The sequence below is a fragment of the Beta vulgaris genome, chromosome 6 (assembly GCF_026745355.1).
Source record: "Beta vulgaris subsp. vulgaris cultivar EL10 chromosome 6, EL10.2, whole genome shotgun sequence".
Lineage (NCBI taxonomy): Eukaryota > Viridiplantae > Streptophyta > Magnoliopsida > Caryophyllales > Amaranthaceae > Beta > Beta vulgaris.
The window spans coordinates 45,102,501-45,116,467 of record NC_079207.1 but is presented as its reverse complement, the minus strand read 5'-3'; the positions used below and the strand labels follow the sequence as shown (position 1 = coordinate 45,116,467).

Here is a 13,967-nt window from a genome sequence, read left to right as displayed (position 1 = left end):
TAATATGCATAACAAATTTATTGAAAGCTTATAACGTGTAATATGGTAGAATATTGGTATTTAACGAACATTGTGTCGTGATTTAAAAATCACGGGTTGCAGATTGATATTTGGCAGAATAGCATGTTCAGAATCCGTTGCAGAACGGCCTTTACATAATAGAACGACCTTATTTTTATACATTAGTCTAGACCAGACTAGTTTTATTGTATTTGGTATAGCATATTCTCGTATTCTCTGAAATCATTTGAATCTTGCATGTAATCAGAATTATGTATGATTCTAGTTTTCCAACAAGAGATATATATGGTGAATAATATATGTCGTTGTCTTCCTTTTGGCATAAGACTAGGTTGGAATTAATCGCTTTTAGAATATTACTATGGTAATGCAAATTACCCTTGGGCATATATAATACACGAGTCGTTTCTTATTGGCATTTGACATTGTCAAATGTCCAGGAGGCTATTCAGGACCATTATGTAAAAGTACCAACCTAGATGGCACATACACACACCTCTACATGCATATATATATATATATATGTGTGTGTGTGTGTGTGTGTGTGTGTATCTCCAAAATATACTCTAAAAGGCAAAGTTTAAGAGTATAGTTGAACATCTTTAAATGACCTAGTTTCTAGATTGCTATGTCTCTTAAAATCCACAAACTTCGATTACTTAATTTAATGTGAGAGGTCAGCTCTGGAAAGACGAATATATATATATATATATATATATATATATATATATATATATATATATAGAGGCAAGATCACATGAGAATGCTCCTTATATGAGAAATGAGAATGAATCTCAACCACACGATTGGTTTAGAGTTACAACACTTATTCATTAGAGTTATATCCCTCTAAAAAAATTTGAAATTAAAAAAAAAATGTTCTTTTTTGAATTTTTTTTTCAAATATTTTGTTTTTGGAGTTACATGTCTTTTTCATTAGAGTTACATCACTTATTCATAAGAGTTATAGCGTGTAAAATTCATTCTCATTTCTCATATAAGTATTCATTCTCATATGAACTCACTTCTATATATATATATATATATATATATATATATATATATATATATATATATATATATATATATATATATATATATATATATATTTATATATATATATTTTAATAATTTGTACTTCAGTCTCATTTGTTGGTGGATGTGGTTAGAGTTGCCTAGGTTTTCAGATGTGTCTGTCACTAATTATTCTACCACAAGACACATATTAATAATTACTTCCCCTTCTTATTTTTTAATCGCTGCAATTTGAATTTTATACTATTAATCTATTATGTGGTATCCTTGATCGGTTATTGCTCTGTCCCTTATTAATTGCAAGAGTGCCACTTTTGCACTATTTGCATTATTGCATGGCTTACTTTGACCATAATATTTTACTAGTATTTAGAAACAAATGTTAGTATATAAGATGTTCATACTTTAGTCTCAATGTATATCTTCATAGTATCCAACTTTTTATACTCCGCGTGTTCCATGTTAATCACAACATCCTTATTCACTGAGTAGTTGGGGATTGGTAGGTGTAGTGGGTATTATTTTATTGTTGTTTCATCATTTTTAATAAAGGTGTGGGGTATAGTTGTAGGATGAGAAATGATAAAATTGAAGTGTTGCAATGAATACGGGATAGCCAATGTATGGAGAGTGTTTCAATTAATATGGGATGGAAAGAGTAATATATACTAATAGAAAAGTAGAGATATTGATGGTACAAGATGTGCCTTGTTAAGCATGAAAGTCAAATTCTAGTGATAAACGAAGTATGGTGCAAAGAGAAACCATTTAAGAAAATCTAAAGCTCCTTTGTTTGTTCGCTTTCCTTGAATGTTTCCCATGAAGATGAATTATGCCCTCTAGTGGCGCATGATGTACCAACACCCTTTTTTTTTTCCTCCTAGATTTTTCATTCCTACTCTCTCCATACATTTTTTCGTGTTGCAAGAGTTACCAAGTACATTTTTCCTGGCAGAAAGAAGGTGATATAACGGTTGTTGATGTACGTAGTGTGCCCTCTGATTTTCATGCCAGATATAAGGCCCAGGAACGCACGTAGGTATCTGTTATCCCCATATCTATCTTTTTATCCAGCAAGAGTGATGCAAGCTTTTTACATTGTAACCCATTCTAAGTATGACAGTATAACCCAATATATCTTTCATGTGTTTAAATATAGCCAAGGTATTGTATTTAATTTTACTCTTGTATTTCTGTGTTGAAACTTGTTAGTTCTGCATGCTCTGAAGTTTTATGAAATTTTTGAAAGATGCTTCTTATTAATTTGTGCAGACTGGTACAAGTGTATATGCATAAAATTTTATAGGTGTGGCCGTGTTGGTGCCTAGGCATCACAAACTAATGTATATATTATATACATCATATATATTGTTAGATAATGTAAATATTTGTTAATATTTAATTACGTAATTAGTGCTAGTCAAAGATAGTGTTTATCTTTGACTACCACTAATTACATCATTAAATATTAACAAATATTTACATTATCTTACATATATTATCGTACATTTAGTCACATGCCCAGATTAGTCACATGCCTAAGTAATTAATCTCATCCTCAAGCTAGGCGATATATGTTCTTCGAACCAAGTATAGTACTTAATTTAGTAAGATTGGCCGAAACAAGGCTTTAGTCAAGATGTGTGTTGCTTGTTGCATAGGGGAAACGCAGAATAAGATGGTCTTGCTTTCAATTTTCTTTTTGATGGAGTGTCTGTCAATCTCCACATGCTTTGATGGACTGGATTTTTGGCAATTGCAATGGCTGGTTGTCACCATGATCCCGACAGAATATGAGGTTCCAATCTTAAGTTCATTAGTGGTTGTCGTAACCAAGTTACTTCACAAATGCCCAAGGCTAATGCATAAAATTTTGCCTAGGCATGCTGTTTGCCACCAATGACCGTTTTTGCTACTCCATGTCACCAGATTTCCCCATATAAATGAGCAATATTCAGATGATGTAGATTGTAGAATGAGAAAAAACAATTTCTTTTTTTATGGTTTACTCCGTCCGTCCTAGAATAGTCTGAACACTTTTCTTTTATGTTTGTCCAAAATAGTTTGAACACTTTCATTTTTGGCTTGGTCCCACTCTTACTATATTATTTCTTTTAAACTCCTTAGCCCCACACACTACCTTTATCAATAAACAATAACCAACTTTTTCTCTCCTCTAATAAAAAATACCCCACCAACTCCTATCACGTCAACTTTTTAAATAAAATAACATTTGATAACCACAATACAACTTATTGTCTTAAACTACGTGTCCCAACAAGTCTTCAGATCTTTTGGGACGACGGGGGGAGTATAATGAAGAACTTGGAGGTTGAATAAGGTTTTGGGAAGAATTTGTGAAGGGAAAAGGGTGAAAATGGTAGTTTTGTGAAAAAATGAGTAAAATTTGTGGAGAGGAAAATTGGTGAGGTGAGAGTGAAAAATGGGGTTTTAAGGAAGTAGTGAAGAGTTGTGTGGAAAAGTGAAGAGTGATGAAGATTCGTGGATGATTTGAAGTTTTTAAGTGGTGATTTATGTGATTTGAGAGAGTTAGGGTTTGGGTGTTTGAGAGGGTTTGATAAGGGATGAGGAAGATGAGAGAATGAGAGAATGAAAGAAAGGTGAAGCCACCGAAGAGCAACCTCGGCATGTCGATATATAACCTAGGCGGGTTGAGTTTTTGCAAATTCGGATACCCTTTCGAAGAAGACCCGCGCAAGTCCAGGCAACCCGAGACCTCGAGTCTGATTTACAAAAGATTTTCTTGAGAATCGAAAAAGTTACCCTTGCGGGTCAGTTTCACCTGGGCGCTCGGGTAAGCCTTGGTCCAACTTTGCTTCCTTATTGCGCTTCTCTTGCCCCCATTGAGCATCCAAAAGGTTCCTATTTACGTAATTCACAACAAAATTCACCACAACAAAGATTTTACAAGCCATATAAATAGATGAAAAACCAATATCCTAAAAATAAAATAAAAGAGGAAAAGATATAAAAGTAATAAAAACGGGTTGCCTTTCGCTAAGTGGTTGTTTCAAGTTATTAGCTCAACTACTATAAAACCTCATTAAGGGTGCGTTATCCTCAACTTAAAAAATTAAGTTTCAGGTCCAATAAGTTTAGATAAGTTCAGATAAGTTGCAATAAGGTCCAATTAGGGCAATAAGTTCCAATCAGGTCTAATAATGTCCAATAAGTTCCAATGAGGTGCAATAAGTTCCAATCAGGTTGAATAAGGTCTAATAAGTTCCAATAATGTCTAATCAGGTCAAATAAGGTCTAAATAGTCAATGTTCAATAAACATTTGTATTATTGTTCATTATTTTATTATTCATAATTTCATATCACTATTAGCTGATTATGTTATTATTAGAATTTTAATTAAAGTACCACAATGATTATATAGTATTATACTTGTATTAGTGTGTATTATTTTATTAAATATTTTATTATTGTCTATTATTTTATTATTCATATTACTATTAGCTGATTATGTTATTATTAGAATTTTTTATTAAAGTACCACAATGTATAGTATTATACTTGTATTATTGTCTATTATTTGATTATTCATATTACTATTAGCTGATTATATTATTACTAAATAATATCTCTATTATATAAGGCAACACATGGGGGACACCAAAAAATAGAAAAAGCAAAAAAGGAAAAAAGAAAGAAAGAGGATAACTAACTGTTTCATTTGAACGAAAAAAGGGGGGAAAGTAGGACATTTAAACTCAACATCAGTTTTTTGAGAAAATAAAATGTAAAGATAGTTTTTCTATCCAATTAATTTTATTTTTTCTACTTTATTCGTCATCATGCGTTCGCACGCATTGCGTGCATGTAAAACTAGTTATAATCATGGTCAAATAATTAAGGTTAACAATAATAATCATTATAATTACAATATTTTGCAATTTGTCTTTAAATAAGGAGTTAATGCATTCTACTACATTCAAGTAAATGAAAGTGGAGTGAGAATTTTTCATATGTGCCAATTTTAACTTGTTAGCAATAAATGCTACTCAACTTATTATTTTCTACTAGTGCTTTATAAAATCAAAACAAGACTATTAGATATATTAGTGGTGAAAGTTATGTATAGGAAAATATATAAATAGTAAATTTTTTTTGTTAAATTAATTATCATAAGAGATACTCCCTCCGTCTTTTTTTAGTTTACCCCTTTTGACTTTTGACACTATTCACATACATGACTTTGACTATCTTTTGTAATTTGTATTTGAGGAAAAAATATAGTCATGTGAGATCATGTTGGATTCGTCTCAATGTGGATTATCCAAATATAAACTTTTTGTAATTTTTGCTTATCGAAAATTAGAGATATTAAGGTTCAAATTAGTATCTCGGCAAATGTGCCCCAAAGAAAGGGGTAAACTAATAAAAGACGGAGGGAGTAATTAATAATAATTATTTATTTAAAGGACGAATTTTAATAATTATTATTTCATAATAAATTTTGAGGGGTATTATTTATGTTAATTAGGGGTAATATTTATGTTATTAATGGTCAATTTTTTTGTCTAATAAGGTCAAAAAGTTTCAATCAGGGCCAATAAGGTCTAATAAGTTTCAATCAGGTCCAATAAGGTCTAATAAGTTTCAATCAGGTCCAATAAGTTCCAGTCAGGTTCAATCAGGTCCAATAAGTTCCAGTTAGGTTCAATCAGGTCCAATAAGTTGAATCAGGTTCAATCAGGTATAATAAGTTCCAATAAGTTCAGTTCAGGTTCAATATGTTCAGCTCAGGTTCAATATGTTCAGTTCAGATAAGTTCAGGGCCAATAAGTTGAAGAGAACGCACCCTAAGTGGGGGAGTAGTCATCAAGAGCAATAAAATGTGCTTTTTGAGTAGATGAACCATCGTAGTAGAGCCTCAACTTTCATCTTAAACCACCCTTTTGCATCATTATAAATCTCGACCGCACCATGTGGGAACACTTGTTGCACGATGAATGGATCACTCCACATTGATTTGAGTTTTTCCACAAACAATCTATAAACTTGAGTTGAACAAGAGGACATGGTCGATAAGTTCTTGCTTCATAATTCGTTGATCATGCCAAGCTTTTTTTCTCTCTTTATACACTCGGGCTCTGTGATAAGCATTTCTTCTAATCTCCTTAACTCATGCATATCAAGCACTCTTCTTTCACTCGAAGCTTAAAGATCAAAATTTAAAGTCTTGGTGGCCTAATAAGCTTTGTGCTCCAAGTGAACACACAAATGACACGATTTTTCATGGACAAGCTTGTATGGTGTCATGCTAATAGGGGTTATGTCGGCCGTGCAGTAGACCCATAGTGCATTATTTAGATAACCAATCCTTGCGAGATCGGTTCACTGTTTACTCCAAGATAAGCTTGACTTCTCCATCATAGATCTTCGCTTGACCACTAGATTCAGGGTGGTAAGAGAGACTTATTTTATTATGCATTCCATAATTGCCCTTGGAACTCCAGACTGAGCGAAGATCACCTTCTTAAAGAGCTTCATAACCATCTTGTCATCATTAGTAGGTGAAGCAATTACTATAACCCACTTTGAAACATAATCAACCGCCACCCAAATGTAGCGGTTACCAAAGGGAGAGGGAAATTACCTCATAAAATCAATCCCCTTAACATCGAAGATCTCCTAACTCTATGATGCTTGTGAGGGCAATTCATGCCTTTTGGAGATATTGCCAACTCTTTTGCATAAGTCGCATGCTTTGACAAACCACCATACATCTTGAAACTTTCTTGGCCAAAATAACCCGCTATGTAGAATTTTTGCCATGGTTTTGTCGGCCCTCATGTGTGATCCACAAGTTGATGAATGGCGCACAACATATCAGAATGACATCGTCGATCTAATCATCGGAGAAGCATCTGATGCCATACATGGTGCTCAACTTCATGCAAAGTTTTTCTATGTTGGTACCAAAGGTTATCCGGTGTGAATTCATTATCGCAAAATCAGCAAACCTTGGAGCATACATGGATTTCACGGCATATAGAAAGTCAGCTTTGAGAGAGTCATTAAGATAGAGGGATTAAGTCTTTTGTGATTCATCAACTATAGGAAGTCATGAAAGGTGATCGGCAACCAAATTTTCAATGCCCTTATTTGATCAACAACAAAATTTGCAACGGAGGGAGGGATTGACGAGAGAGAAGCGGAGGTGGTGTACTTCACTAGCATGAAAGTTCGCAAAATCGCCAAACCTCGGAGCATACATGGATTTCACGGCATATAGAAGTCAGCTTCGAGAGAGAGTCATTAATATAGAGGGATCAAGTCTATTGTGATTCATCAACTATGGGGAGTTAAGAAAGGTGATCGACAACCAAATTTTCAATGCCCTTATTCGATCAACAATAGAATTTGCAACGGAGGGAGGGGTTGATGAGAGAGAAGGGGAGGTGGTGTACTTCACTAGCATGAAAGTTCGCAAAATCGCCAAACCTCGGAGCATACATGGATTTCACGGCATATAGAAGTCAGCTTCGAGAGAGTCATTAAGATAAAGGGATCAAATCTTTTGTGATTCATCAACTATGGGGAGTCAAGAAAGGTGATCGACAACCAAATTTTCAATGCCCTTATCCGATCGACAACAGAATTTGCAATAGAGGGAGGGATTGACGAGAGAGAAGGGGAGGTGGTGTACTGGCGAGACGATGGTGTAGTGGTCAGAGTGACGACTTGTGTTTTGAGGAGGTGCACGGGTGAAATGGGAGAGTGAAATGAGGGAATGTTTGGGTTTGAAGTATATGAACTTTGAATTGGACTAAGTTAAATAATAGTTAAAAAAATTGGATCCATGGGGTCTAAATTTGGTTAATGAACATGGTTTTAGATTAATTTGCCTAATGTGGAAAAGAACATATGAATGTTTTACGTTAGAATTCTTAAGTTCTTTGGAGATAGTTGGAGAGGAACGACGAATTTTCACCTAGAGCCAAAGCCGTTGTTCAATTTGGACTTTGGGAATGTTGCTCGTACCTTAACTATGCTTAAATAACATTTTTGATTTACCAATTCGAGCGAGCACCACTCGCTAGTCTGGATTCAATCTTGTTCATTGTTGGTCAAAGATAAGTGGGTTAAATATCTATGATTCTACTAATTCCAAGGAGTCACTTATCCACCAATCAGTCATCTCGATATTTCTAGTGGAAATACTATTTTTGGGCGGAAGGACAACTAAAAAGTGAGTTAGTTTGAATTTGACATCATAGGTTCCTACTTATGAAGCCTTCCTCATTTGAACATGCCTTTGATGTTTGCCCATCATTGCAAAAGGGTAGGTACCTTAAGGACTCACGACAGTGGTTCCATTGTTATTGACGGTTTAATTACCGCCGATGATGAACATTTTGAGATCTGCCCTACAAGATGCTCATTTGTTTGTCTTGGATGGAATTCGTTTTACTTGGAAGATTGGTAAATGCCCTCCATCCAACTCCTAGATCGCGAGCTCACCGCCATTGAGCGCCGCAAGCTAATTATCTCCTTTTGGAGGTCCTGACACGTGATGTGGAGATCCGCACTTATCAAAGGCGTGATCCACGAGAGCATGCCTCCTCTCCAACCCCACCCAACCTATGTTCCCGACTATGCCCCTATCTATGCCCATAAAGATCGCCGAGTTGATACTTTCGAACAAAGATTAACTACTTTACAACAAGAGATGCGGGATAGCTTTTCCCCATTTCTCCCATTCTTTCATGACAACATGGTCCCTGCGGGCATCGCTTACCCCCTTTCTATGCAAACCCAGCTCTAACCCGAGGGGAATGAGGACCTTAACCTTTGAGTGTTTTCTTTCCCCCTCTCTCTCCCCCCTCATAATATCTCATTTGGCACAGAGGATAGTGCATTGGTGCTTGATTTAGCTTAGGGGATATTTTCAATGTTTAGGTGGTTTCCTCATGTGGATAAATGCTAGGAAGTTCTTATTGTTGTTTTTAATTAATAGTTGTTCGGTGAATGGGCCAATGCATGTTCATATGTTGTTAAGCCGTGCTTTCATTTTTGTTTTTCTTCATTTCCTTTGTTTTATTGCTTAGCTCCTTTTTTAAAAAAAGAATAAAAGTATTAAAATCTAAAAACAATTTTTTTTTGTTTTTCTATTCAAAGTTTTAATTTTCTTCTCTTTAGTTGAAACAGGAAAAAAAAATTGAAAAAGAAAGAAAAAAATTGAAAAATGTTTGAAAAAATCAAAAGAAAAATTAAAAAAGTGTTAGCTTTTGAATAAAAATATGGTTTCCTTGCCCAAAATTTGACGTGCTCATTTGTAATATATCAAATTTAATACCTAAACAACCTAATGTAGGTAAGTAAAGGTTAAACCTAGCCTCCCCTCTCCTTTTCTCTCTCTAAAACCCTAGCCTCCCTTACCCCTTCTTCATCAATTAGGGGGCTGCCATGGATGTTTTCATCCATGGTAAGCCCCATTTTCCCTTTTATTTTCAGTTTTTAATTCATTTTCTTGTTTTGTTCAATAAATTAGTATCTCTTTATGAGATTTTCTCAAACCCTTTTATGGGGTTTTTAGTTTCTATTTTGGAAATCTCCTTCTCCCCTATGGGAGTTGTGAGTATGGTTCTTTTTGTTTTTAGGTATGAGAAATTATTCTCATTGGTTGAAGTTCGAGACTCAGCATGAAGAATTAGGGTTTCACAACTTCTGTAAAATTATGGAAGACTATTGGAGTACGTTCATCCCAAAATTTCCGCATCTGCAGATCGTATGCCGAACTAGAGCGAACTCACAGATTGCATTGCTTCAGATGAAGATTTTTATTAAGGCAAAATTAAGTCAAATCTGCGATGTTTACATTTCTAGGGTGATATGTATTTCTATTAGAATTTTATGTTTTTCAGAAATGACTTGTAAGTGCCGTTTGGCGAAATATTAATGAAATCCCTTTTCTTTAAAAAAAAAAAAAAAGGTAAGTAAAGGTTCGAAGCTATCACGAAGCAAGGGTTAACCAGAAAGACGAATTCGCTAATGATGATGAGTTGCACATATTTTTGGGTTTTTTTGAAGGATTAGAAACTGGATATAATTTCTAAAATAACTAGCAAATCATTAACTCAAATTAACAAGATCAAATGAGGGAAATAAACCAAAGATAAAGGAACTAGGGGATTTGGGTGATTTACAAACAAATGGTCCAAAAATCTAGCATCAAAGTCAAGGGAAAAGCATAGGGTACTCACAAGGGGAAAAAACATGCACTAAGGAATCCTAATTTGTCTCCCTAGCTAATTAGAGGAGCTTGATTAGTCACTCATTGCTATTCTCATGGCATGAGCAACTTATCTAGCCATTTAAGAACTACATGATTAATTGAGCTTGCTTAGAGCCTTAGACTAGGAAATAACTATTTCAAGGAAATCCTAATCTAATAACCAAACTTACTTTACCCCTAACTTATTTCTTCACTAGGAGCTCTAAATATGCAAGCTAGGTGGTGATCAATCACCCAACAAACCAAAGAAAACAAGTTTGATCAACAAGTTAAATCCCAAATATTTAACCCCTTAACCTAGACTTAGGATCGAAGGACCAAGTGAAAGTTACATCCCTTCCCCTAGTAGAAGACTACTCACAAATTATGTTGAGAAACCAAATCAAAACTTGAAGAAACTTTATCACCATAACCACGAGGGAAAAGAGAAAAGGGAAAATAATAAACTAATAAAACAAGATCTAATCAAAGCAAAACATAAACTAAACCAGGTTGGAGAAAGATAGGGACAAGATGATTTTCAATTGTGACTAGAATGACCGAAGAGGTTGTAGGAATATTGGAAGAGGAATTAGATGCACATGAATCCCCGAATGTTTTCTCAGATTTCGGCATGAAAGAATGACTTCGAAAACAAGAGAAAGGAAAAGTATTTTAAAGCTACAACTCTCTGATACCATGAAGCTTTTATGAAATATGTGAAAGATGATTCTTATTAATTTGTGGAGACTAGTACAAGTATATATACATAAAATTGTTTACATATGGCCTTGATTGGTACCTACGAATTGGGGACTAATTGATACATATCTTAACCAATATAAGTTATTAGAAATTTAGGTAATTAATTTTTTAAGAATCTGGTATACATTATTCTAAAGTTAATCAGATGCCTAGATTGACTTCCTCAATGCCCCATTGCATATTATGGATTTGCAAGAGGTTTTCATTTTCATTAAAATTTTAGATTGTTCTCTTTCCTATTAACTATATGGTGGATGCAATTTGAATTTACAATTTTGTCTGCCCTAATCATAATGTGTCTCGCTATTACTTTCATTAAAAAATATGTGACATCAATTGTAAGATACTTTATTATTATTCTTTTAGACATTTGAGGTGTAGTCAGTGTGCGTCGTCCTTGTAAATATATGGGTCAATGGAGACCTAGTTCCACTTTCAATCCTAATTAGTATAAGATTTTATTACTTGCAATATCTTATGGAGATATGAGATTTCTTAATTTTTGTGTAGGTATTATTATCGCTTGCTGTCAGGTCCAGAATTTTTGTCAACATTTGAGAGAAATCGGGCATGGCATGTTCCAGAGGAACTGAACCTTCAAGCAATGCAGGTTGGTTTGAAGTGGCTGTCTTATGTTGATATTAATTTGACAGGCTTCTCATCAGTATACTCACTTTTTATAGGAAGCGTGCAAGGTTCTTGTTGGACTACATGATTTCAGTTCATTCAGGGCTGCTGGCTGTCAGGTGTTTCTCTCTTTCCTCTCAAGATATTGTAAAATCATGCTTTGAGTTGTAGGAGTTCACTCCATCTTTACGTGTTTCTTATTTATTTCCCACCTCTTGGACAACCTTGAACCAATGACTTCTGTTGACAGCAGTGGAAGTTTGTGAAATTGAACATCATAGGGCAGTTTGATAAACATTTCTGTTTGGTGTTCTTTTTAAAATCGAAATGGTCATGGTTGGCGTTGTGTCGTTCATATAGGTTTTTATTTTCTTGCCTGCCATCAAGTACAGTTGAGGTATTTTTTTCTGTCTCCTATGAGTTGAAATTTACTTGTATGCTCTTCCAGAGAAGTATATAACTAGATAGAGTGTTTTATCTTAATGTGTTGATTTTCATCTATATTTATGTTCATTTTCTATTACAATAGCTGTCATATCTCTGTGGATCCAAGTGATGATGTTACAGGTACCTAAATTAAGATTTTGCTAGAGGATGTCACCACCGATAGATCCTGCCCAGATGCATTCCCTCACCCCTAAATAATGTTAAATCTAATTGCACGTGACAATCTGTTGTTTATCAGAACGAGGTTGTGTGTAATACATGAAGATCAATATATGTCTAATGATCCATAATAACTCGTTGACCAAAAGTTGTTATTGGGGCATATAAGTTCATTAACTAAAAACCATGATCTTTTGTCACCTTCACTGTATCAGTTTTCTGGTATTTTACTTTCAAAGTTCATTGTGTGCCTTAGCTCATTTGACAATAGTACAGAAAAGGTGGTCATAGCTTATAGTAATAATTTCAACTTTAATTTGAGTTATACCTATCTCTATGTTATATTCTCTGAGCTGTTAACTTGTCTTTCTCTATTGTTTTGGTTCTTCAATGTTTACAGGCTAACTCACCTGTTAGGACGTTAGACGAGCTTCTTGTTTCCGATCATGCTTCTGCTCCATATTTTTTATCCTCCATTGAGAGGGAGCCGACGAATTTTGGTGCATGGGATTCATCAACGTGTGCAGATAATCCTGATGCTCCAAATGTCAGTGAAATAGATTCCAATGGATTTTGTCAAAAGTTTGGAATGAGGAGAGGACACCGCTGCTTGGTAGTTAAAGCACGTGCACGCTCTTTTCTATATCATCAGGTTGGTTTTTCTAATATTTAGTCCCATTCATTTATATATCGGTTAAGGAGTGGATTATCGTGATAGTGGGTACATAGGTGAGAATTGTTTACAGAGGCCAGAGGGTCAATTCTAGTAGGGAGTTGCCAATTTTTAGAAAATCTCTTATATAATTTCAAGATCAAAATATATCAAAGGACACGATACAAACAAGTTTAAAGCACAGTTCGACCACTCGATCCCATGGGATTGGGATGAGTTCAAGCTGGTCAAGAGAACCAATTTCCGGGGAAAGAGTACTAGTATAACAAAATGTGACCATACTAACCCTAGACAACCTATACTGTTTCTCTCAAGCTCTCAGAGAGAGATGTGAAAGTCATAGCCATATGTTATGGCCGCTGCCGGACTTACGGCTTTTACGCTACTACTACTTGCTAATTGCTATCATGTGAGCTGTTCAAATTTGATTTGTTCTCTTTGCCAATCATTGTGGCCGAACTTTACGCAGTGTAATAAGCATGAAAGTCATACAAAAAATAATATAACACCCTTAATCATTGTGGCCGAACTTTACGCAGTGTAATAAGAATGAAAGTCATACAAAAAATAATATAATATAACACCCTGAAAATAATCATTAAGGTTGGTCTAGTAAAATTTGCCAAACCGTTATTAGGATTTATTTAAAGCGCCTAATAATGATCCTATTGTTTATCCTATTCTCAACTTTATATGATTCAATGAACGTTTTTATTTCTTCAACAATTAATAATTTGGGATAGCATTGATGAAAATCAAACTTAGAATAGCTATATTTAGAGAGTTTACAATAATGTGTTATTAACTTTTAATAGAAGGGTGGTTGTAACTTTTCTGAATTTAAACAACCATAAAAGATTTAGAATTAACTAAAGAAAGTGTACGAGTAATATTAGTTATGTAAACTATAAATACTGTCATTTTTCATTGTAATAAAAAGTGTGAGAAAATAATAAGATATCTTCCTGGGACCATAGCATAATCTTCTCCAT

General features: G+C 34.5%; 1 protein-coding gene across 3 annotated transcripts in view; it reads left to right on the top strand.

Annotated features, from left to right (window-relative positions):
• LOC104896932 (uncharacterized) overlaps window positions 1-13,967 on the top strand; it is a 38,436-nt gene that overhangs the window by 11,489 nt on the left and 12,980 nt on the right. For all 3 annotated transcript variants that reach the window (XM_057395566.1, XM_048645838.2, XM_010683719.4), the window contains 4 exons: window positions 2,012-2,091; window positions 11,580-11,679; window positions 11,753-11,815; window positions 12,703-12,954. In XM_057395566.1, coding sequence (XP_057251549.1) covers window positions 2,012-2,091; window positions 11,580-11,679; window positions 11,753-11,815; window positions 12,703-12,954 — 495 coding nt within the window. The remainder of the gene's footprint in view (window positions 1-2,011; window positions 2,092-11,579; window positions 11,680-11,752; window positions 11,816-12,702; window positions 12,955-13,967) is intronic.